The 24502-nt window shown below is 47.2% G+C and overlaps 3 protein-coding genes across 6 annotated transcripts in view; 1 reads left to right on the top strand and 2 right to left on the bottom strand.

Annotated features, from left to right (window-relative positions):
• The window catches only part of PARL (presenilin associated rhomboid like), a 30130-nt gene extending 27244 nt beyond the window's left edge, over positions 1 to 2886 (bottom strand). The window contains exon 1 of the mRNA XM_051991847.1: positions 2751 to 2886. Within this exon, the coding sequence (XP_051847807.1) occupies positions 2751 to 2863 (113 nt within the window). The 5' untranslated portion in view covers positions 2864 to 2886. The remainder of the gene's footprint in view (positions 1 to 2750) is intronic.
• Positions 2887 to 6221: 3335 nt separating this feature from the next.
• DUSP28 (dual specificity phosphatase 28) lies at positions 6222 to 10024 on the bottom strand. The gene is made up of 2 exons (XM_051991848.1): positions 8935 to 10024; positions 6222 to 8519 (listed from the first exon to the last, which is right to left on the bottom strand). Exons 1-2 carry the CDS (start codon positions 9574 to 9576, stop codon positions 8313 to 8315), a joined length of 849 nt encoding a protein of 282 aa, XP_051847808.1. The 5' UTR covers positions 9577 to 10024; the 3' UTR covers positions 6222 to 8312.
• A 9309-nt stretch (positions 10025 to 19333) lies between these two features.
• Positions 19334 to 24502, top strand: part of ANKMY1 (ankyrin repeat and MYND domain containing 1) — a 121226-nt gene continuing 116057 nt past the window's right edge. Inside the window, exons 1-2 of one of the 4 annotated variants that reach the window (XM_051991852.1) lie at positions 19334 to 19615; positions 20218 to 20373. In XM_051991852.1, the coding sequence (XP_051847812.1) occupies positions 20258 to 20373 (116 nt within the window). In that variant the 5' untranslated portion in view covers positions 19334 to 19615; positions 20218 to 20257. The remainder of the gene's footprint in view (positions 19616 to 20217; positions 20374 to 24502) is intronic. The other 3 variants (XM_051991851.1, XM_051991850.1, XM_051991849.1) reach the window with 3 other exon arrangements.

Below are 24502 nucleotides of genomic sequence, written 5' to 3' on the forward strand. Positions count from 1 at the left end.
TGCTGGGTACACGAGGCCCCCTGTAACCCAGCATCCACCTTCTAAGCATCATTTCCCAGCACTCTCAGACGATCACCGTCCCAAAGGCAAACCCAAACAGGCACACGACAGTCCCACCTTAGGGGGCTGCCGAGGCTTTCACCTTCTGATCTGTGCCCCTGGAAGTCCCACCTCTCAGGGAGCGCTCAGGTGAATGGCAGCGCCTTCGGGAAGTTTTCCTGATCCTTCAAAAGCTAGCGACCTTTGCCCTCAGACCCCAGCTAGCACGCGGATCTCCCACTCTCTAAAATACCCGGCACCGGCGGGGAAGTCCGACCATGGGCTTTCTGGTGCCCTCTCGGATACTTCCTGCCCAAGGGGGGCAGACCAATCACCAGGGCGGCTCTGCACCTGTGAGTCTGTTTTAGTATTTTATCTCCCACAAAACCGGCTCAACTCTGGACCGCCCCCCCCTCCTCCCCAATCCAAGCAGCACTTACTAAGAGCCTGCTACCTGCAAGGCTCAGCTGAGGCCGCCAGACAAAAGGAAGGATCGGTGACTGGCGGCGCTCGCAGGCGCCCAACAAAGACGCCTCATCGCAAGACAAGAAGAATGTCATGTCCCGCTTTTCAGCAATCACTCTGCAGAAGCAGAAGCATACAGTCAACACTGTGTGGGCTATTCCCCAGTGGACGTGGCATCTAGATGCTAAACAAACACATTTAAATTTAGGTTTTCTGCAAACCCGTTTCTATAATAAATTCTGATAACATTTGGCTCAGTCTTTTGTTTTCCCAAAAAACACGTCCACACCAGTCTCGGATCTCAGGGATCTTTTGGGCAATCTGGCTGCCTCTGGATCTGCTACATTGTCCTTATTTTCAAGGCGAAACATGGCCTTTTCCCTCTCAATTAACTGAAAGCACCGTGCAGCCGATTCCTGTTTCTTCTTCCTGCCCAGCATGGTGACTTTCCGTCTAGACCTGCAATTCCCCGGAGGCGGGAACTCCCGAGGTCGGTTTCACGGTGAGTTGTGGGGTTTCCTTTCTCGGGCCAGAAGGCGAGGAGGCCTCTGTTCTGGCCAGGCCTCCCTGACTCCCAGGCCCTCCAGCAGGCCGCGCCCTCGGGGAGGAGGCGCACACACTCCCCATGGGGAGAGGGTTTTTCCTGGAATGAAGCCTGGGTGATGCCCCAGGCCCTGAGGGAGGGCCACGGTTTGGGATTCCAGTCTCGGCCACCCCTGAGGAGGGGCTGCACTTTTCTCCGTCCCAGGGTCTGTCCTGAGGGTCACAGAAGCGGGAGCTGGAAGGGATTTAGGGTCCCATGGAATCAAGGCTGGGTGCTAGTAAACTAGGACAGAACCGCCTGTGCAGAAACGCTCCTCCGGCTAAGGGCGCTTTAAGGGAGCCTTTGCTTCCGGCAAAAACTCGGGATCCCTAATTTATTGCGCAATCTCCCAAACGGAGCCCAGGCTGGGCTTCCCCCATCCAGGATCCGGGAAGCAGGCGGCTGATGTTCCAGGTCACAGAGCTGCCCCCTGCGCGCTGACAGCCGGCATTCTGCAGCCACTCACGTCTACTCTTCTTAAGTCTACAAGCTAAAGCCAGAGGCTCCCCCGGAAGCCGAGGAATTGAATCCGGTCCAAGTTTGGGGTCATGCCCGACCATCTCCAGCATTCATTGAGTTGTTCAGGCTTTTTGGGTCCCTCCGCGTTGCCATCACGTCATACGCGAGGTCGGAGAGGAAAGGAGAGGAAGGGGCTTCAGTTTGCCGTTACACCGGCGGCCACCTCCCAATGACCTCACTTGTGATTTGCCCAATAGATTCCTCTGCACGTGATCCTGCGGCCAACACGGACAGGCCAGGGCTGGACGGCCAAGGACACCTCCTCCTCCGGCAAAGGCAAGTGTGGCCGCCTCAGCCTCTCTCTGCCAGGCTGGGAAGCGGAAGGATCCCCGCAGGGCACAAAGGGGCGCTGGCGCAGACCTGAGGCACCGACTCTGCCCACGGGGGCTCAAACCTGTCTCCTTCTTCCACCCGGAAGGCGGCCCCGCCCCGCCCCTGGGATATCCCCTTCCCTTCCCCCTCGGCCTCCTAAAGCACCAAGAAACCTCCAGGAGCACCTGCGGCCTCTGGGAGCGAAGGCTTTGCCCCGTCTCAGCAGCCCCCGCTGCCCGGGCTCTTTCTGCTGCAGGGCATTTCATCCCCGCCCCGCCCCCGAAGTCGCAGGACACTCGTTGTTTACTAACAGGACGCGTGCTGTTTACTAGTCGGCCTCCGGCAGAACTCCCTGCACGCGGCAGGTTCCTAGTGTCTGAGAAAGAGGAGGACAGGAGAGTGGGGGAGGAACAAGCACTTATTAAACGCTTACTACATATCAAGTGCACAAGTATCTCACTGGAGACCAGGTTGAGCCGTGATAGCGACTAGACTTGAGGCTGGGGCAGAGCCGAGGGGAGGACGCAAGGAGGGCTCTGGAGGCGGAGGACCCACTGGGTGACCTTGGGCCGCTCACGCGCCTCTCCGGGCCTCAGTTTCTCCCTCTGCACAACCATGGGATGGACGGGTCGGCTCTAGGTCCAGTGCTGGGGATGGGGGATGGGGGGAAGCCCTCGAAAGGCGCGGAGGGACAAACTAGAAAGAGACATCAGAACGCAAGGGTCAGGGGTCGGGGACCAGGACTACCCAGACCCCTGGGAAAGCAAGTGAGCCGGGAGGCCCGGGGGAACTCCCGGACCTAGGCCCCGTCCAGCCTCGGCCCCGCCCTTACCTGGGACCCAGCAGCAGGGCGGGGGCCCGGCCGGCGCGCAGCTCTCGGCTCTCGGCCCCCCAAGCCGGGCTACCGCAGCCCCAGCCGCTCCGAGCCCAGGCTCTCCACGCCATCTTCCCGACCTCCGCCCCCCATGTCCCACCCCTTCCTCTGCCGTCCTTTGCACTTCCGGAGCGTTCTTCCTCCCGCCCCTCCTCAGTCCCGTGCATCAGCCGCCCTCGCCCCCTGGTGGCGATGGCGGAAATAGTTCTGATTGAATCCGTCTGGAGGGAGGGTGGGTTCTGTCTCCAGAGAGACGGGAGGGCGGACTCTGTCTCCAGGGAGATGGAAAGGCGAGTTCTGTCTTCTGAGAGACGGGAGGGCGGGCTCTGTTTCTACGGCGACAGGAGGGCGGGTTCTGTTTCCAGGGAGACGCGAAGGTGGGCTCTGTCTTGGGGAGCTGAGACAGCAGGGACTTAACTGCAGGCTTGGTCATGCTAGAGGGTCGGTCATTCAACAAGCGTTTATCAAGCACCCACTAAGGGCCAGGCACTGTGCTAGGCACTGGGAATTAAAAAAAAAAGGGGGGGGGCAAACGCCCATCCGTGGGGCTGACAAGTCAAAGTCAGCATAAATCGGGGGTGGTCTCAGAGGGAAGGGTCCGGGGCACCAGCACTCCTAAGGCTGGGACGCCCAGCCCCCACTTCAAGCAGCTTTCCCAGCTGCTCCGGACTCCGTGGCTTCTGCCTCAGTTTCCTTATCTGCTGGGCCACCTGTGAGGGTCCGGCCTGGGATTTCTCTGAGGGTCTCTGCTCTTTCCTCTCTTAACCTTCTCTTTGGGAGGCTCCCCTCCCCCCTCCATTGGAGAGGGCCATAAACTCTCCTAATTTATAACAGGGATTACTCCAGCTCTTTTGTGAGTCAGTCAGGCCACCAAAGGAGTCCCGAGCTCTTTTGCCCCTGGTGCAGCCTTCCGCTGACTTTAGCTCTGGACTACTTCCGGACATGCACTGGAGCGAGGAACTGCCCCCTTGCACAGTCTGCATCTGGGGGGCTCAGGTGGGAATCGGGTTTTCCTGATTCCTGAGCCAGCTCTCTTTCCATTCTAATAATCCAACTCCCATCATCCATCTGGCCACTCTATGCAAATCATCCTCTTGGTGCTTTACTTTAGCCACAATGGAAGGGCAGAGCAGAGTACTTTTGTTCATAACCACATAGAGGCCAGCTTGTCTTCCCACTGGGCCTCCCCTCCCCCTTGGGGAAGTCGTGAGAACATGCACCATGAACAAATTCCAGTTCCACAACCCAGATGTTGTTTACGTTCTCAATGATGATGATGTAGGAACTATAAGAAGAGCACATTATCTCAGCCAGCACAGCCTTCTGATATGTCAGAGCCAGGGGCGTCTGTAATGATGGAAAAAGCAATAATGCTGCAAAATTATCACGACAAGCTTAATCTCAAAGAAGAGAGAGGAGACACCCCCTGCTTTGCAGAAGCGGGAGAACACGGAAGTGGAACACGGGATGTAATGTCAAGCCTTTTCACTGTTGTTTTATTCTTCTGAAGGTTTTTTTTTCCCTCCAAAAAATATTAGAAAGAATGGCTTTCTGGGAGAAAGTGGGGGGATGGATACTATGGGAATGTAGGTGAGGTAAAAAGAAGTGGTACCAATAAAATTATTTTTGAAATATGTTTATATTTTAATATAAAATATATATTTTTAAAAATACTGAGTGAGATTAATGGGAAAATGGTCATTAAATATGGGGAGAAGGGGAATTACCATTTGGAGTGGGAATAGGGTTATGAAAAGCCTTCTTGGCGAAAGAGACACCAGGGAATCCAAAGATCACAGATTGAGCACTGGAGGGGACTTCAGAAGTCATTTAGTTCAGCTTCAGCTCCCTTCCCTTTTTTAAAGATGAAAGAATTGAGGCTGAGAATAATTAATTGTCTTGCTCAAGGATCCACAGGTATTGAGGAAGCGAGGTGGCACAATTGATAGAGCACCGGCACTGGAGACAGGAAGACTTGACTTCCAATCCAGCCTCAGATACTTGCTAGCTATGATATCATCCTGGGCTAGTCCCATAATCTGCTTGCCTCAGTTTCCTCATCTGTAAAATAGGGTAATAATAGCACTTGCCTCCAAGAGTTGTGGAGATAAAATGAGATAATTGTAAAGTACTGGCACACAGTAAGCTCTAAATGTTAGTGTCAATTTGCATGGTCTCTAACTCTAGAGCCAATGTTCTTCCCTAAAATATACAGAGGTAGCTAGTTGAGGGAATGTAATGTCAAGATTTTCCATTCTGCTGTCTGAAGATTGTTTTAGCCTTAAGTGAGGGAATACTGGGATACATAGTTGGAATGCTGGGCAGAGGTCATGATGTATGTAGGTCTTGAATGATAGATCAAAGAACCGAAGACCCAGGCTTTCTCCTGAGGCATCGATAACTCTCAGAGGAGCGAATCTGATCAGCAGTGCACCGAGGAAGAGCAGAGGAGCCGTTCAGGATCCCAAATCCAGAAACAAAATATGAAGATGGGGTCAAGACAGAACAGAAGAGATGATGATTCTCATGTCATGAGGCATTGGTGCATCCCGGAATGGAAAATGGGCCTGGAGAGACACCTGGTGGACAGACAAGGATGCCAAAGACAAGAAACTGAAATGAATTCATTTGATGAATGAATAAAAATGATTTAAGCATCTACCACTGTGTTAAACACTGGGGATTAAAAAAAAATATTGAGACAATCTCTACCCTTAAGTAGCTTGTGTTCTAATTGGATGAGACAAGACATGTACGAGGATTTCCACATGGGGCAGACAGAAAGACTCAGCCCAAGGAATCAGAAACAGGTGAATAGGGAGGTCCAAGAACTCTTGGGCTTCATCTACAGGTCGATGGCAGTGCTGGGGATCTGGAGGGTCATGTGGCAAATGATAAGGTCTGGGGGAATTCAGGATGCATCTAACCCACGTAGGACTGGGCCACTCCAGTTCTACATAATCATCCATCCCTTGAAAAGCCCTATTAGTCTTTTGTGGATATAATTACAGAGTGATGGAAGGTCATTCACTTGGAATGTCCAAGTTGATTCAGAGACCATTCTGGAGGGATTTCTAGAAAGTAGGAGGAGGATTGTTTATTTTCATAATTGCTAGGAAGTTTTTTCTTATATCCAGCAGAATCTCCTGCCCATTGATTCAACATCCTTCCTAACATAAGCTCAGTGCTAAAAATGGGCAAGGCAGAGTCTCACAGGATTATGACATTTCCTCCTCAGGTTATTATGCTTCTGTTAAGGGAGCCCAGGATCACTTCATCTTTTTGTGGGAAGTGCTAGATCACACTCTTGATAAGTCTATAGTCCTTCAAAAACCACAGGCCTCTTTTGTGTGAATAACTTTTTAAGTAATCATGTCAGCAGCCCTCTCCTTTGTATTTCTGGAGCAAAACAAAAACCAAACTCAAAACTTCTATATAGGATTTAACATTTATTTCTATTCAATTTAATTTGCCATGTAACAGAGGACAAGGAGTCAGCCTCAGAGTAAGGATGGCCTAGGCTTAAGGCCTCTGACTCTTGATATCTGCTGACAAACCCTTTTGTTTCTGAATGCCCCCACATATTTTTCTGGTTTACAGAGCAGATAAGCATCCCAACTTGGACCGAAAAAGTACTTCATGTATCAGTATTAATCCAAAGGAGATCCTTAATGGCTCTGGCCTTTGTCCTGCCCTGTGACTTTCATCCAGCAACTACAAGGTGGTTCCTGGTCCTTCAATCTGAAGGTTTTGTCTCCACTGTGTCTGCTGGTGGGGCTGGGACTTGTTTCATGTTGCTTAGAATATGCTCTCTAAAACATTTTATGATTTCTGTTTTTTTCTTTTCTTTTCTAGAAAAGCTGCATAGCTGGCTTTGATGTCAAGATCAGATTTTGGTTCCTGCCTCTGACCCATCTTAGCTGTGTGACCCTAGCCATGTCACTTCTCAGTAGCTTAGGTAACTAGGATTTTATTTTCTTGTTACCATGCTTGAAATTTTTTTTCATTTTTTAAAATTCAATTTTATTTTATTTTAAGCTTTGAATTTTCTTCTTCATGCCTATCTTGAGAAAGCAAGAAAAACAAAATTTACTACACACCTATAAAGTCAAGCAAAACAAATTCCCTCTTTAGCCATGTCCAAAAAACCCATGCTTCAGTCTCCCCTCTGGGTCCATCAAGTGTCTTTGAAGGTGGGCAGCAAGAGTTATCAGGTGACCTCTGGCTCCATGGGGGATCATTTTGTAGGTCAGAGTTCCTAAGCCTTTCATACTTGTTTGTCTAAGACAACTTGCAGAGAAATCTCCTCTCTCTGGTTGTAGAGGGAAGTTCCACACTTAAGAGTTTACTCAACCAATAAATTTGAAGATCCAGTTCTTTTCCATTTCTTTGTTTTTTTTTTTTCCCTTTAGTACCAGAGCAGAGGACCTTCACTTTTTAGGTCCTGGACCTCTTGAACATCTCAGAATCATGTTTTTAAATGCATAGAATACTAGGATCAAAAAGGATGCCAATTATATTGAAGTATAGTTTCAAAATATATTTAGGGGGAAAAAAAGTTTATGGGCCTGTGATGACAAAGGCTGTGCTGGAGTTTTAAAGACAAGTTTATGGAGACTTCTCCAGTTTATACATAGCTCTGGTGAATGGCGTCTCACTGCCTCATAGGCAGCTCGTTCTACTTTTTGGACAGAGCCAATTATTAGAAAGTTCTTCCTTATTAAACAGTAGTTGTAAGGGGCAGCAGCATCGTATACTGGAAACTTGGATTCAGGAAACATCTGGATTGGAATGCTGCTTCCACCACTTGTTTTCAAGAAGAATAAATCTAAGGGATCATAGGCAGTTGTATAAACTCTCGGAACCTCAGTTTTCTCCTCTGTAAAGTAAGTACTTAGCCTGTATTGAGCCTTAAAGGAAGTATATAAATGCCAGCTATTTATTATCTGGATGTTACAGAGAGTAAGATGCAACGTCAGGGGGTCCTGAGGGCTGCGGGTTTCTGACAGCTGGGCTGTGATGGGCAAGTCACCCAACCTCTTACTTTGTAGACTAGAAGATGCTGACCTGGGGGGGTACACGCCTTCCCTGGAGGCCCCCATTCCCTTATGATCAAGATCTGTTTTTTGGAAAGTCCAGGGAGTTCCTCACCTTCTGACTGGGGATTCCAGAAGGAAGGAAGCTGAGAGGGAGAGCATTGACTCAGCCTGAATGGGGGAAAGGGGATGGGAAGTGAGCTTGGTGAGAGAGGCCATTGTACACAGAGAGAAACTGAGGCAGAGAGTTTGAGGGAGACGGCCAAGATCTGATTCACACCCAGGCTTTTTGCTTTCAGCTCTCAGGTTCCAGCCCAGTACCCCCTGCTATCCTTCATAATTGGGGTACTCAAGGGTAAATGTTGAAAACTATGCGTGTATTTTGAAAATAAAAGGCTTTATAAAAAACAACCGGGGTCTGCCCCACTTTCCACGGTACACCCTGAAACCACAGGGGGCCCTTCAGACTGCTCAGAGCTGTGCTCTAAGGCCGCCCCACCGACACGGGGTGACCCGGTGATCCTTTTTCGCGTGTCTCGGTCTCGCATGACTCCCAAGGACTGGCTCCGCTCAGGGCCTCGGGCCTCGGGTCGCTCCTGGGGGTCCGCTCCTGGAGGGCGTCCTCGTACTTCCGCAGCTGGGCCCAGAAGCCCGGGTTGGGCTCGGCCACGGGTCTGGCCCTTTTCACCATCTGGGGGATGGACACGTACTGTGAGGCGAGTGGGGGGTCCCGTGGCAGCACCCCAATACACGGCCCATCCGGGGGCGGGCCTCCGCACAAACCGGCGGCCAGGGCTGCTTCCCCCACCTCAGGCACAAGTCCCGAAGTTCATCCAAGAGCATCCCTCCCTCTTTAGGTCCTGGAGATGCAAGGGACTAAGGACTGTCCCCCTCTCCCCGCCTCCTGGAGCCTCGAAGCCCCGCCCCTATCTCCTTCTCTTGTGCTCCACGGACTGGTCACCTCCTCAGGATTGCTCCACTCTCTCACTCAAAGCCCGCCCCCTCGACCCAGCAGCTCTCATTAGGCCTGGTCCCGCCCTTTTGCCGGTCAGGCCGGGCCAATCACACAAAGCCCCGCCCCTCCCCGCTGCTCCTACCCCGCCCACCTGGAAGGCCTGCTCCAGGCTGAGGCCGCCGTGCCTCATGAGGTAGGCGGTGCACACCGCCGCCGAGCGGCTGCGCCCGTTCTTGCAGTACACGAGGCACGTGCCGCCGGCGCGCGCGGCCGCCTCCAGAGCGGCGCAGCAGGGCTCCAGATGCGTCAGCAGGTCCTCGGCCGGGTCGTCAAAGACAGGCACGCGCAGCGTGCGCACGCCCGGCGCGCGCGGGCACGGCTGCTGCCGGGTCACATTGACGCAAAACGTGACGCGCTCGCGCGCCAGCAGTTCCGCGTCCGCAGCGACACGCGCGGGCCCTAGGAGCAGCCGCGGCGTGATTCGGGCTAGCTGCCGCCCGGTCTCCGAGCCCGCGGTCTCCGCCGGGCCTCCTGCTGGGGCTGTCGACTCCGCGTCCATAACGGCTGGGAAGAGGTGGAGGGGAGCCCAGCTGCCCTCCCCCGTCCCTCCCTCCCGCGAGCTATATTTACCACAACTACCCGCGCTCCTCCGGGTCCTAGTGCCGGGAATTCCTCCCCCACCAGGGAGGGAGGGAGCCTGGGCCTCAGTTTCTTCCGCTGTTCCGAGAGGGGCTGCGGAGGGTCCTCCCTGCTGGGGATGTGAAACACATGTGGTACTCCACCTGGGAATCATCTAGTTTGTCCGTCTTTTACAGACGGGGAAACTAAGGCACAGTGGTAAGGGGAGAGGCTTCAGCTCGTACACTTAGGGTTGGAAGGGATCCCGGAGGCCAGTTCTCTAAGCACAATGGGGGAAAGTCATTTACTTGCCCAGGGCCACACAGTAAGAGGCTGAGCCTGGATTTGAACCCGAGTCCCATGTATCCTCCTCCGATTTGTAGTAATGCCGGAAAGGCCGAAGTGGGAGGAATATGAGGAGGGGAGAGAGAAGAAAAGATAGGTGGGAGTGAGGAGGCTAAGACTTCTTATCTCCCTGCGTGGATGCAGAGAAGACAATCTCTCAAATCTGACGTCAAAAACTCACCAAGTCTGCATCATTCCGGACTTTACCTAAAGAATACAAACCTACAAGAATAGGAATAACCTGTTTAGCCATCCTCTGATCCCAACTAGGACACAGTTCACACACACACACACACACACACACACACACACACACACACAGCTATATATGTGTATATATCTACCTCTATATAGAGACACACACAGAGCTATATATGTGTATATATCTATCTCTATATATCTATATATAGAGACACACACAGAGCTATATATGTGTATATATCTATATATATCTCTATAGAGAGAGACACACACACACAATATGGCAAAGGCGAGGCATAAAGCAGGGAGGCAGATGCCCGTCTGGATCCGCTCATGGGAGAGCTCCGGGTCCGTCCCCGAGCCCTGATTCATAGACACGGAGTGAAGAGGCGGGACTCAGCCCAGTGGTGAAAACAGGTCGGAGTTATTCAGAATGACAGCAGTGCTCATAGACATGTATGTAAGGAATACGGAATCGGTGCCAAATGCCTAAGTTCTCAGTCAGATCACTGCTACCTCCGTATTCTAACGGTAGTCAGTATATCATTCACGAAGGCATTCGGATAGCAGGTATAGGATGTCTGGCAGATGTTTTCCAGAAGAGCTTCTTAGAAGTCAGAAATCATGCCTTTGTCCAGAGATTCTTGGTACTGGTAATCAGCAGGGTTAGAGACGTCTCCTGACTTCTCAGCAGGCCTGACACCTGCAGGGGGAATGGAGAAGCCGAGCCAGACGTGATTAGCCAAGGTCTTCTACCTCTTCCAGGGATCCCTTTACTATCTGGGGCTCTCGACACTTGCCAAAGGTGCTCACTGCTTTGATGGAGAAGATGCCCAGCAGAATCCAGAGAGATTTGGGGTTTTCTATAGGTGATAAGGGCTTCCAGAAGCTTCTGTTTGTGGATGAAATTATGCTGGATACGGCAAACCCCCAAACACCGCAGAGCCTGGCTAGCTTAGTGACCCTGGATAATTCATTTCACTTTGTCTCAGTTTCCTCATCTGTAAAGTCAGCTGGAGAAGGAAATGGCCAACCAGTCCAGTATCTTTGCCTAGAAAACCCCAAATGAAGTCAAGAAGAGCCGGAGATGGCTGAAAAACAACTGAACAGTTTTTCAATATTGCATTGCTGAGTTAGATAGCATAGGCAAAGAATCTTGCAAACCTCAATGCCCTACATAAATGCTGCTGTTCAGTAATTTTCAGACTGTTCAACTCTTCATGACTCCATTTGGAGTTTTCTTGGCAAAGATACTGGATTGGTTGGCCATTTCCTTCTCCAGCTGATTTTACAGATGAGGAAACTGAGACAGAGTGAAGTGACTTGCCCAGGGTTACAAAGCTAGGAAGCATCTGAGGTGGCATTTAAACCATTCATTTGTGCCAGCTGCTGCCGCTCTCTTTGCTATGTGCGAGCGCTGTGCTAAGTGCTAAGGGTACAAATAGAAAAGCAGTCAGCGACTACTTTCAAGGAGAGGAAGGAAGTCATTGGTTTAGTGAGTAGAACTTTCAGGTAATCCACTTAGATGTTTGTGGGAGAGACACTGGGAATCTTCATTTTATACCAGTTCCTAGAGCTGGAAGTGGATCATGTGTATGCATGTAGTATGTATGCACGCAATGTATGTGCACTGCATAGTGCATGTATGTGTATGTGTATATGTGCATGTGTACTTTTTAGTTGGGAAGACATGGTAGACATCTACAAAGCATTCAGTGTAGGCTGAATATAAATGGCTGCCCCAAGGTCTAATTCAAATAAATCCAGTGATTAGTTGGGCAAGAAGAATGGTTACCAGAAACTGGAGTAGTTAGAAGGTCCATAACCTGGGCCTTAGAGGATGCTTTTAGAGAAATAGAACATCACAAAAAATGGGAGAGTGGAGAGCATGAGCTTGGGGTGTGTAGGGATTGGGGATAGACTGGCTTCCCTGGAGCAGGATGAATTTGGGGAATGGTAGAGATGCATTTGAGAGGAGAGAGACCTCTATTTTTGTTACCCCTCTACCCCTACCACTACAGCAACAATAGTATATAGTGCTTTAAGCTTTGTAAGATGCTTTAAAAATATCATCTTCATTAATCACTTTGTAGAGCTTCGACTTCCAGGCTTCTTGTACAGTCTTTGGCTCGACACAAAGCTATGGCAAAAATAGCATGTGGTTGGCTTCTATGATAGCCATTAAAACATTTTGTGACTTATTTAATCATCAAGGACTTGGATTAGACTAATGAAAAGTCAGCCTGTGCTCTCTTCCTTTGGAAGGAGACCCATTTATCTCTTTTCTGTGTGGTTTGTCGAGATTTTGGAGCTTTTATGAAGATAATGAAGAGCGAGATAAACCCTAATTTGCAGTGATGGCGTACCTAATGAGGCAGCATTACCCAGGGTACGGTTCCAAGAGCTGTTAATTAGAGCACAAAACATGAGCCAGTAGAATAAGAATTCGTTTTATTTTAGTTCCTCAGTAAAAGGGGCTTGGTTCATTCTGGGCACTGGCCAAACCATTCCAAAAGGTGCAGCCATTCAGAAATCAATCAAGAGATACTTAGAGTGAAATACATAAATGGATCTGTGCCTTTATTAATGTTGATACTGCCTCCCCCAGTGCTGATTGCAGCCCATCTGTAACTTCTAAAATGTTCTTGTTCATGTTCTCCTGTGATTTGTCCATAAAGGATCTGTCCAGTACATGGAGACTTTCCTCTTGGCCTTTTTTAGTATCACTAGAAGGCCAAGGTAACTTTCAGGCTGTTCAGAGAACAAAATAGGGAAAAGGAGAGGCTGTCTGCCATGTTGAGGTACTGGTCCCATCTCAGTGCCTTCATTCTGTTGATTATATATTGTTTATACAAAAGTGCTTTCATGTTGTTCTCCCTCGTTAGATTGTAAGCTTCTTGAGAACAGGAACTGACTTTTGTCTTTCTATCTTCAACAATTAGCACCAGTTCCTAGCGCATAGTAGGACTTAACATAGGCTTTTTGACGTGACTAGATCTACTGGATCTTGATAGGGATGGGGAGAGACAATAAAGGAATAACTATTTATAGAGTACCTACTGCATACCAAGCATTGTACTAAAAACTTTACAAATGTTACCTCCTTGGATTCTTATAACAATCCTGCAAAATGGGTATGGTTATTATTCACATTGAGGAAACTGAGGCAAATGGGGTGAAATGACAGCTAGGAAGTGCCTGAGAACAGATAAAGCAGGAAGACTCCAGGCTCTGTATACCCTGGCACTTTCTCACTGCCCACATGTGTATATCCACAAACCGGAAGCCACTGCTAGAACTGCATTTTCCTTTTTGGCAATCTAATTTTGTTTTCGAATCTACACGTTCTTTTTGTGAATCACACAAATAGAAACACGCACATAAATATCCATATAGTCTCACATGTAGTTACACATTCATAAACCAAGTCACTTATTAACCATTTACAATGGGATAACTAATCATTTAAACAGAAAGGTCCTTAAGGTGGGGCCCTGTCCTCATGGGGCTTACAATTGAAAATGAAAATTATGACTAGGCGACATAATTTAATATGTGATACCTACATAATGGGTATCCAATATTTATCCTCATGGACTCACAATCAAATAGGAAAATTATGATTAGGCAACATTATTTAATAGGTAACACCCATATAAGTACCCAATAATTGTTGTCCTCATGGGCTCATAATTGAATAGGAAAATTATGATTAGGCAACATTAATATATAATATCCATATAAGTACAATTATTATTGGGTCATAGATGTGAGTTTATAAATAAAGAGTCTCAGAAGAATCTTGGGTTCAAACCCGGCCACTGACACATACTGGCTGTGCAACCCTGAGCTCAGAAGTCTCAGTGCTCTGTTCAGGAATGGCATTGGGAGGGGAGCTTGTTACACCAAAAAAATCACAGATCCCGACAAAATCACAATGAACCAGGACAACAGTAGGAGATGTGGTACTTAGCCACCCAATACATCTCTGTGCTCAGCATACTCTGTCAGTAACAAAAATGTGGCTGCCAGATGGAGATGGATGCCATTTGTGATTGCGCTCTCATGGATTGCGCATGGAACCATTTGTGATGGCACTCTCCATGGATTGCGCATGGAACCATTTGTGATTGTGCTCTCCATGGATTGGGCATGGAACCATTTGTGATTGCGCTCTCCGTGGATTGCGCATGGAACCATTTGTGATTGTGCTCTCCATGGATTGGGCATGGAACCATTTGTGATTGCGCTCTCCACATCTTGCTGATTGGGATGTGAAAACTTCCCCCTCTCTCTGGGACACTCAGATGGACCCATCTAGAGTGGAGCCCAAGGAGGTGCCAAGCCATCCTTGACTCAGAAACCACAGAAGCTGAGATGGCACAATGGGGAGGGAACTGTTGATGCTGCTACAAATCCCTCATCTGAAGAGAAGGCCCTTGCCAGTCTTAGAATGACCCTGTCCATTCTTTGGATCAGCAGCAGTTTTATCACAAGATCCAGCATCTTGGGAAAGGGAAGCAAGGCAGAATCTCATCATTGATTAATTCTTTAATTGGAAAAATGAACTTGGGTCCAGATCACAAGGAAAGTCATCAACTGTGACATTTGATTGAATCTGATTTATGTGAAGAAGTAAAAATGAAAGCAATAAGTGGTAAAGTAATCAACACCATAATTTTCCCAAAAGTATACGTGACTGCTGATAGCACAAACTATCCTCCTACCCTTGTGTTTGCTACCTATTACTGGTCCTAGCTTCACTTTAAAAAGCATCCTTTAATCTCACTTTTCAGGCTTTTTTGGTGATCCTTATTCCCAGTAAGACGCCCTTGATTTTTTTTTCCATCTCTAATTTTCTCTGGATAATGATGTTGGAGGAGACATAGAGGAGCAGCACTATGCTTATTGATTCTGTTGGGATTACAGGCAGTGTGAGGGATGTATGGGGAGAAAGGAGAGAGTATGTTTTTCCATTAAATCATGGTACTCAGTCCAGTCTGCATGTTCCTTAACCAGTCCAAACAACAAATACTATTAGCTGGCTAATCAGTCGACAAGCATCTATTAAGCCCTCCTGGAATTCTCCTCCAAGCAGCAACCTGGGAAATGCCCCTTGCTGGGCCATCTGGTCCTGCAGACTCACCGGGGGAAATGCCAAATAAGGTGATGTACATAAAGGGTTTCCTGAGGTGCCACTTGTATCTGTGGGGAGGGAGAACATAATGGTAGAATGTGGGCTGGATTTCAAGGTGGAAGACCTGGGTTTGACTGCAGATGCTGACCCTTACTACCCAGGAGATCTTGGGCAAGTCTTTTTCCTTTGTAGGCCTTAGTTTCCTCACCTGTAAAATGAGGAGGAGGGCCAGATGGCCACTGATCCTTACACTGTTTTGGTGCCCATGCCACTGCTTAAAGTCTCAGTCCCATTTGATAGGAACCTTGAGCACCATCCCTCCCCTGAATCCCAATGGATTGCTCTGGAATGATCCAACAGCACTCTCTCTCAGCTACCCTTTAGGATCTTCCCCTCTTCTCTTCTCTGGGATCACCAGACTTCCTCATCTCATGGACTCATAGGCTTTGAACTGGAAGGAACCTTAGAGACCGTTGAGCCTACTCCCTTCAATTTATAGATGAGCCCATGAAGAGAGCCTTATCCAGAGTCACACTGGTAGTGAGTATCTGGCCTGTGATTGGAACCCAAGCCTTTCTGACTCCAAAAAGAAACTGTGATTAACCATTTTGCCACTTATGCTTCATTGCTGGAAGAAGGAAGGCAAGAAGGAAAGGTGAGAGGGAAGAAAGAAGGAAGGAGGGCGGAAAGAAGAAAAAAAGAAAGAATAGGTAAGAAGTAAAAGAGGAGAATGGGGTAGGGGAAAAAAAGAAAGGAAGGAAAGAAGGAAGGGGGAGGGAGGAGGGAAAAGGAAGCAAGGAAGAAACAAGGAAGAAGGAAGAAAAAACAAAGGAACCAAAGAAGAAAAGAACGGTTGGAGTTCTGAGGATCCCAATATAAGTAGAAAAAGCAGTCCCTAGCTTCCAGAAGTTCCTACACATTTATGTACACAAGGAAGGGTGTTTTAGACAAGTCTTGTCCTACTTTCACAATCAACCCTTTCTAAAAGCTCTTTAGGACTGACAGACTGAATTGCTTCTTAACTGATCTTTTTGAGAGGAAGTGCCCTCAGAGAGGCCCCCTATGACCCTGAGAAAGATGGAGCCTTGTTCCAGGACCCAAGACTTATCTGTGAGCATGAGAATTAGGATCCAGATCCCTCAGGACTCATGTGGCTAAATGACATTGCCTTTATCTTATCTGGAGATCCTTCCCCTCCGCTCCTCTAAACTCAATACTCTTGGGCCCCCTCCCCTGCCCCAATCTTGGGTTATGGGATATGATTCTCTATAAAAGCCGATGGCATAACATTCAATCTTAACTCTGTGAAGACATTTCTGCAGGGATCAGAGATAATATGATCCAGGTACATTGCCTTCTGCTCATCTAACTTAATACAGGGCTGGCGCTGGGAGAACCTACAGGAATGGAAAGTTAATGGATGTCCATTAGACCGACAGTCGTAAATATCAGATGTCTCAGGCGACCTTTAACACAGGCTGGATGGCAGCTAATTCATGATCTTTCTCTGATGGGCGTCGGAAGAATGGAAATTCCGAGCTGGTGGTTCGAGAAAGAAATCCAAGGCTTTGATGACGGCCTCTGGGAGGCAGAGCTGACATTCTGTTGGGAAAGTTTAGGAAGCTGATGTATATGTCAGTCTAATTCTTATGCAGGCTAGAGGCCAAAGCACTTCAGCGTGCTGACCAGTCTGCAGCTTCTGTCTTCCATTAGGGAGGGCAAAAGAGGGGAGTTATTGCCCCATCACTCAGGCCTTGACACAGCTTTGTGCTTGATTGGGCAGGGTTGGGCCATTAACACCCCTTAGCATTTCTGAGCATTATTTCCGAGAGATTGCCTTTTGGACTGGGTCTTAAATCAGGAGCTTTAACTGTCAGGGGAACGAGTGTCTTTGGACAGCTTGGAACCCTGGAAGGCACATGCTGGAGATGGCATTGGGCGTGTAGTTTATAGGTGAACCTCACCCTCCTACCCACACTGTCTAAACCTGTATCCTCCCTTCTTTCTCCTGACTATAACTCAGGAAAAAGCCTGTCAGAGATGGACCATAAAGCCCTGGCCAGAGAAGATTCTCCATGTGCGTTGTGCTTGGGCCCTCCAAATGGTGAGTCTGGTCATTTTCCCCATTCAGTTTTCCATCTTCATGGTAAGTACCACCGTTCTCTTAATTGCCTCTTCTTAGTCCTCTGCCTTGACTTCTCTTCAGCATTTGCCACTATTCATCTCGACCTCCTACTGGATAATCTCTCTTCTTTGGGTTTTCCTGACACTGTTTCCCCATGATTCCCTCCTTCTGAGCATTCCTTGGTCTCCTGTGCTACATCACCAAGTGTGTCCTGCCCCCAACCTCCTTCAGAAGGATTTTAAACAGTTAGGACAGTCAGTCATTTAATCCAAGCTCTCCTTCGACAGACAGATGAGGAACTGGACTCAGAGAGCTGAACTGGTCTGATGTCTCAGAGCTCAGAATTGGCATTAACCGAGTGATTGCCTACAGCATACCCAGTGCTAGAACCAGCATGGGGGACGCAAGACCCCAAATATACCCTCATGTCCCGCAATCCAATGAGAGGAAGAGGATGTGAATGTAAGTATGATAATACAACAGGGAACATTATACAGGGTCTAAGAGGGATGTGAGAGGCAGAGCAGATCATGGAGGGAGGACTTGTTTTGAAGTTATTAAATCCTGGGTTCAAATCCACTCATGGCAAATTCTGGCTGTGTGACCCTGGCAAGTCACCTCACTTCTCCATATCCCAGGCAACTTTCTAAAATGATAAATCATGGATACATTGCTGATTTCATTGCTCCCTGAACTACAAAAATCACCCTTCGAGATGAGAGATATGAAAAGTATCATCTAAGGTCCAGGCTCTGAAGACCCATTATGCCTGGAGAGATCAAGAAAAGACTTAATGGAAGAGGGTCTTACATTTAACTAAAATTTAATTAAAATCAATTTCACTATTAAGAATGGGTCAGGTCTATGGCAAAGTGGATAGAGGGCTGAGGCAGAAGACCTGAGTTCAATTTCAGTCTCAGTCAGTTACAATTAGTATGACCCTGGGTAAGTCACTTAATCTTGTCTGCCTCAGTTTCCTCATTTGTCAAATGAGCTGGAGAAGGAAATGGTAAACACACCACTATCTTTTCCACGACAACCCCTCCTCAGCATCCACCAACATCATCCTCTGATGCCTTACTGTGGTATGAAGGTGACCCCGGGGGTTTCTCCAAGGCTCTATGCCAGGGAAATACCTGTTCTAGCAGGTCCTTGCAAACTGAGAAGGTTTTAAGTTCGAGTTTAGTGACATAAGTCTAATGACCAATCTGAGTGTGGAGAGGCTCATCAACTAAGGAAAGTTATGAGAACCCACAAGGGGTCCAGAACCATAGTTTAAGAAGCCGCAGTCCAGGGGATTCTTGTTCTAGGGTAGGTGGCCTCCCTATCATTTCAGGTTTGAGATTTTGTGACAATCCAAAGGTCTGTAACTAAAAGCCCTAGAAACTAATGGCCCTAAAAATTAATAAATCTTGGTTTCTTGATATTCCCGTGGGCCAGTCACTCCCCTTGAGGGGATAGACTACTTGGCACCTGGAGTCTCTTCTGGCTCTAGGTTAATGAGCCTCAGTTTCCTCATCTGTCAATTGGGAAAAAGAATTTCTCTAAGGTCCTTTCTGGTTATAGCTCATAGAGCCTATGGCCACGACTTTCTGTCCCTTCCAGATACAGAGCCAGGCCCCCTGAGCTCCCAGGGCCGGGGCTGCCAGGTAAAGCAGCCCCTGTGAGGTCATAATTGGAGTCTTGACGTCCATTCTTTGGGTCGACGCGAGTCCGGGACGGGGCGGGGCTTGCGGGCCTCTGAATGCCGAGCCAGGGGCGGGGCCGTTCGACTGGAAAGTTGGAGGGGGGAGGGCAGTCCCGGCTGTGTAGTAGGGTCTCTATGGAAACGCGATCGCTTTTGCCTCCTCCATCGTAGACAGGGGAGGGGGGGAGGGTCCGCGCTCGGGCCCGGAGGGGAGGGCCGCCTGGTTCCGGCATTTTGTCCCGTTCCACTCCAGCTTGGTGTGTGGGAGCATGGAGCCGCTGCAGGGCGGACGGCGCTTCTTAGATGGTGCACGCACGTGAGGGGTCATTCCACCTTCCTCCCCACCCCCACTGCTATAGTGGCACGACCCGTCCCGAGGCGAGATTTGCCCCGGGGGAGGGGAGGAGCCTCCCTGAGACTCTCGGAGGGGGCGGGAGACGAGGAAGGGAGGGCTGCTCGGGGCGCGTGAGCTAGAGGGTTCGCTGACTGACGGGCGGATTGACTGAGTGACTGACTGGCACACGGGTGCATGGGTTGAGGGGAGAGGCCGGCAAGCAGGTGGGCGTCGGCCTTCGAGTTCCCGAGGGGGCGTGGGATGCCCGGGCTGATCTAGCAGTAGAGGGAGCGCCGGTCTCCGCTCCGGGATCCGTGGAAGGAGAGCAAGGCTGGGAGTGATTGATTGCCACGCGGGAAACAGCTGCGGAGATAGGTTTCCCGAGGTGCGCCAGCTGTGCTTGGGCAGGGATGTGTGCGCGCGCGCGCTGCCTCCCTCTTGAGGGCCCGAGGGCATAAATGATACCCGAAAGTTACAGTAACCCCGCCTCCCCAGTGTGTGCACTTGGCAATTAAACAGGGTGCCATGGTAACCAATCAGCTACAACCGCATCGAAATCGTACCTGGTATATCGGCTACAAACGCTTGTTACTCTTTCCCTGCGGAGAATTGGAGGAAAGAGCACCTTTTTCGAGGTCGTGAAATTTGGGGGGAAAACTTTTGGGGAAACTGAGCTCCACAAAGGGACCCAACGAGCAACAGCAACGCTTGCTTTGCTGCCTGCTTTCTCTCGCTGAAGGGGCAAGGGAGGCGTCCGAGGGGTGCGGATTTCTAGATTTCCTTACAGTTCCCTGAAAGCCTCCTGTCCGTTAATGGGCTTTGTGAGAGCAGGGAGGTTGGGGAGTGCAGCTCGCCCACTGAGCAGAACGCCTTGGGATCAAAGGGGAGGAGAGGGTTTTTTCTTGGGTGAATCTGAGCACTGAGTGCACTTTTATAACAAGTGTCAGTGTTCCATGAAGACCGAGACCTTTCCACTTGTCATCCTAGGTCAGTTAAAGAAGAAGTTGCTAAAAGTGATCTTGGAAACATGAATCCTGATTTTTTTACCCCGAGGGAGAGTAAACCCTCAGCGTTTGACACTGTCACATCTGTTTACTCCAGAGAAGACAGGTCCATGGGAGATCTAAGATATTTCTCCAAAAGGTGGTGTATAAATTTGTTTTATGGAAGGGGTCATAGTTACGGGAGTTAAGCACGGGCAGTGTGCCCTTTCTAGAGGTCAGTACCTGCTGGACACTTGGAATAAACACACAAAGAATGAAGCTGTCTCCTCGCTAGGAGAGTACATTCTAACGGGGCAAGCACCTAGAACTATTCACATGAGCTCTTTTTGTAATAGCAAAGGACTGGGAATCAAAGGGATGCTCCTCAATTACCCCCAAGTGTGTGACTTGAGTTGTCTTTTTTTTTTTTTTTATTAAAGTTTTTTTATTTACAAAACATATGCATGGGTAAATTTTCAACACTGACCCCTGCAAAACGTTGTGTTCCAACTTTTCCCCTCCTTCCCCCCACCCCCACCCCTAGAAGGCAGGTAGTCCTATACATGTTAAATATGTTAAGGTATATGTTAAATCCAATATACGTACACATATTTATACAGTTCTCTTGCTGCACAAGAAAAATCGGATTTAGAAAGAACGTAAAAATAGACTGAGAAGGAAAATAAAAATGCAAGTGGACAATAACAGAAAGAGTGGAAATGCTATGTTGTGGTCCACACTCATTTCCCATAATTCTCTCGGTCTAGCTGATCCTCTTTATTACTGAACTGGTTTGAATCATCTCCTTGTTGAAGAGAGTCACATCCATCAGAGTTGATCAGACTTGATTATCTCTTTAAGAAATGATGGCAGGGATGGATTCAGGGGAAACATGGAAGATCGGTATGAAGTGATACAGAGTGAAGGGAGCACGACCAGGGGAATAATCTATGATGACAACATCATTATAAAAACAAACAGTTTTGGACATCTTAAGAACTTTGACCAATGCAGTGACCAACCACAGTTCTGGAGGATTGGTAATGAAATGTGCTCCTTACCTCCAGAGAGATTTAGATTGCAGATTGAGACCCAGGATTTTTGTGTGTAGCCGATGAGGGAGTTTATTTTGCTTTCCTATCATATTTGATATTTTGTTTTTCTTTTACATTTTTCATTTAAATGGTGTGGGTGGACAGAAGAGAGAAATTTGAAAAAATATATTAGTAGCATTTTAGTTTTCTAAATACAAGCAAAGATAGTTTTTAGCATTCACCTTTGCAAAACCTTGTGTTCCAAATTTTTCTCTCTCTCCCTCCTCCAAGACAGTAAGCAATCTGATATAGGCCAAACATGTGCAATTCATTCATTCACTTATTCATTTATTTATAACAATTCTTGAAAAAATTTTAAAATAAATTCTTCTTTTCTTTTTGCAGGCAATTGAGGTTAAGTGACTTGCCCAGGCCATACTGTTAGGAAGTGTTAAGGCTATATTTGAATTCAGGTCTTTCTGACTCCAGGGTCAATGCTCTATCTCCTGAGCTATCTAACTGCCCAGAAAGAAACTTAAAAAAAAAAAAAGAACTGCAGCTGGGTGGCACAAGGGATAGAGTTTTGAGCCTGAAGTCAAGAATACTTGATTTCAGATATTTACTAGCTATGTGACCCTGTCTGCCTCAGTTTCCTCATCTGGAAAATGAGCTGGAGAAGGAAATAGCAAACTGCTTCAGTCAAGAAAATCCTGAAATAGGATTATAAAGAGTTGGAAACAATTGAAAAATGACTGAACAACAAAACCAGAGCTTACTCTCTTTTGTCAGAGTCTTTGAAAGCGAGGGTCACCTTCATACCATAATGACGTATTGGGCAGGATATGGTGGAGATTACTTATAAGCAGGAACCATACTAATCTTCTCTATTTTTCTAATGTCAGCACATTTGCTAGTGAATCCTCCCCTCCCCTTTATGCATTCAGAACCAGCATCCTACCTCAAACCCTTTTTCCTTGAGCTATGGCCACACTTTCCTAATTAGTGCTTCTGTCCCAAGTCTCCCTCCCTTTTCCATCTGCCCTCTTCCTAGCTACCAATAGCTATACCTCTAATACCAAGTATGATTCTTATTTATGGCATTTGAAGCCTTTGTGATCCAGATTTGATCTGTCTTTTGAACCTTGTTATGTATCATTTCCCTTCATATACTATACAGGGCAGCAGAACTGTCCATCTTACTGTTCCTTATACACAAAGGGTCTTTTTCTATTTCTGTATCTTTGCATTGGCCAACCTCACACTGGGATCTATTTCCTCATCACAGAATCCCTGGTTTCCATCGAAACTCCGCTGTCTGAAGCCGCCTTTCCCCCAACTGCTGGAGCCTCTGCCCTTACCCCAGTTATCTCATGTCTCTACTTTTAGATTATAGAATAGAAGCTCTTTGAAGTCAGGCATTGTTGTGCTTCAGTCTTTGTATCCCCAGCACCTAGCACAGTGTATGGCACAGAATAAGTGCATAAGAAACATGTTATGGTTGTGTGGCCCTGGGCAAGTCACTTAGTCCCAATTGTCTCAGCAAATAAAAAACAAACAAACAAACAAACAAACAAACAAACAAAAAACTATGTGGTGGATAATGAAAGTGAGTACACAGTCAGGAAAAATTTTCTATTTTCTTCCATCAGTATCTACTTTGATATTTCATATTTTGGCACTGAGGATGACCTTGGTTTAGAGAATATTTAGGTCTGAAATGGACCTCAATAATCATTGAATAGTTGAGGGATTTGTAACTTGGGATCCCTCAAAAATTTTAAAACATTTTGACACCTGTATTTTAACATAATCAGTTTCTTTTGCTATCCTATTCATTTTAATTTAAGCATTTAAAAATCTTTGGAGCAGGGCTATAAAACTTTGATCCAGCAGTGTCTCCACTGGGTCTGTATCCCAAAAAGATCCTAAAAAGGGAAAAGGACCCACATGTACAAAAATGTTTGTAGCAGCCCTTTTTAGAGTGACAAGAAACTGGAAACTGAGTGGATGGCCGTCAGTTGGAGAATGGCTGAATAAATTACGGCACATGAAAGTAATGGAATATTATTGTTCTGTAAAAAATGACAAGCAGTCAGATTTCAGAAAAGTATGAAAAGACTTTACATGAATTGATCCTGAGTGAAGTGGGAAGAACCAAGAGAACATTGTATATAGCAACAAGAAGATTATGTGAAGATCAACTGTGATGGGCGTGGCTTTTTTCAATAATAAAGTGCTTCAAGGCAATTCTGCTAGACTTGTGTTGGAAAGAGCCATCTGTACCTGGAGAGAGAACTATGGAGATTGAATATGGATCAAAGCATAGTGGTTTTTTTTTTTTTTTGTCATTGTTGTTGTTGTTTGTTTGCTTGTTTTTCTCTTTTTTGTGTTTTTTCCTCTTTTGATCTGATTTTTCTTGTGGTAGCATGATGAATATGGAAATATGCTTAGAAGAATTGCATGTTTATATTGCATTGCTTGCTGCCTAAGGGAGGGGAAAATTTTGGAACACAAAGTTTTACAAAGGTAAATGTTGAAAACTCTCTTCACATGTATTTGGAAAAATAAAAAGCTATTACATTTAAAAAAACAAATCTTTTGGGCAAGGAACAGTGGTGTATATGCATACATATAGACTCAGCTGCTGGGATGGCTGAGGATAGTGGATTGCTCGAGCTGGGGAGTTCTAACCATCTGCAAGAGGGTCTCTTCTAAGTGAATGTTTGTGCTGTTTGAAGAATAGCCCAACTAAATTTAAAGAGATTCATCATTAGAAAATTTGCTAGGAAGAGATAATTTTTTTGGGGGGGAGAGGAGAATAAAATTTATCCTGAAGCAGTTTGCCATGGAGGGCATCCTTCAGACCCTTCATTAAACTATATAGAAAGATGGCAGACTGCATTGTGGATGATGGGCACCTATAGCAATGAAATCAGATCCTTAAAGTCTTATTGGCATAATTATTGGGCATTAACATAATTAGGGCTGGTAATAGCACAGGGGAAAGGGCACTATCTCTGGTACCCAGTCTCTGGGTTCAAATTTTGACCTTATTCTCAGTACGACTTTGGGCAAATCAACTTCTCTGGGCCTCAGTTTTCTCACCTGTGATGTGAAGGGTTTGGATTAGATGATATCCTTTTAAACTTTAGATCTATGATATGATTTTCCAAAGTATCCTGGCAAGTACAACTATGAATGTTTTAATATTCAGATTCATTTTCCCTCTCCATATAGTGTTAATATTTTTTGGGA

The sequence above is a fragment of the Antechinus flavipes genome, chromosome 4, assembly GCF_016432865.1.
Source record: "Antechinus flavipes isolate AdamAnt ecotype Samford, QLD, Australia chromosome 4, AdamAnt_v2, whole genome shotgun sequence".
NCBI classification, from domain to species: Eukaryota; Metazoa; Chordata; class Mammalia; order Dasyuromorphia; family Dasyuridae; genus Antechinus; species Antechinus flavipes.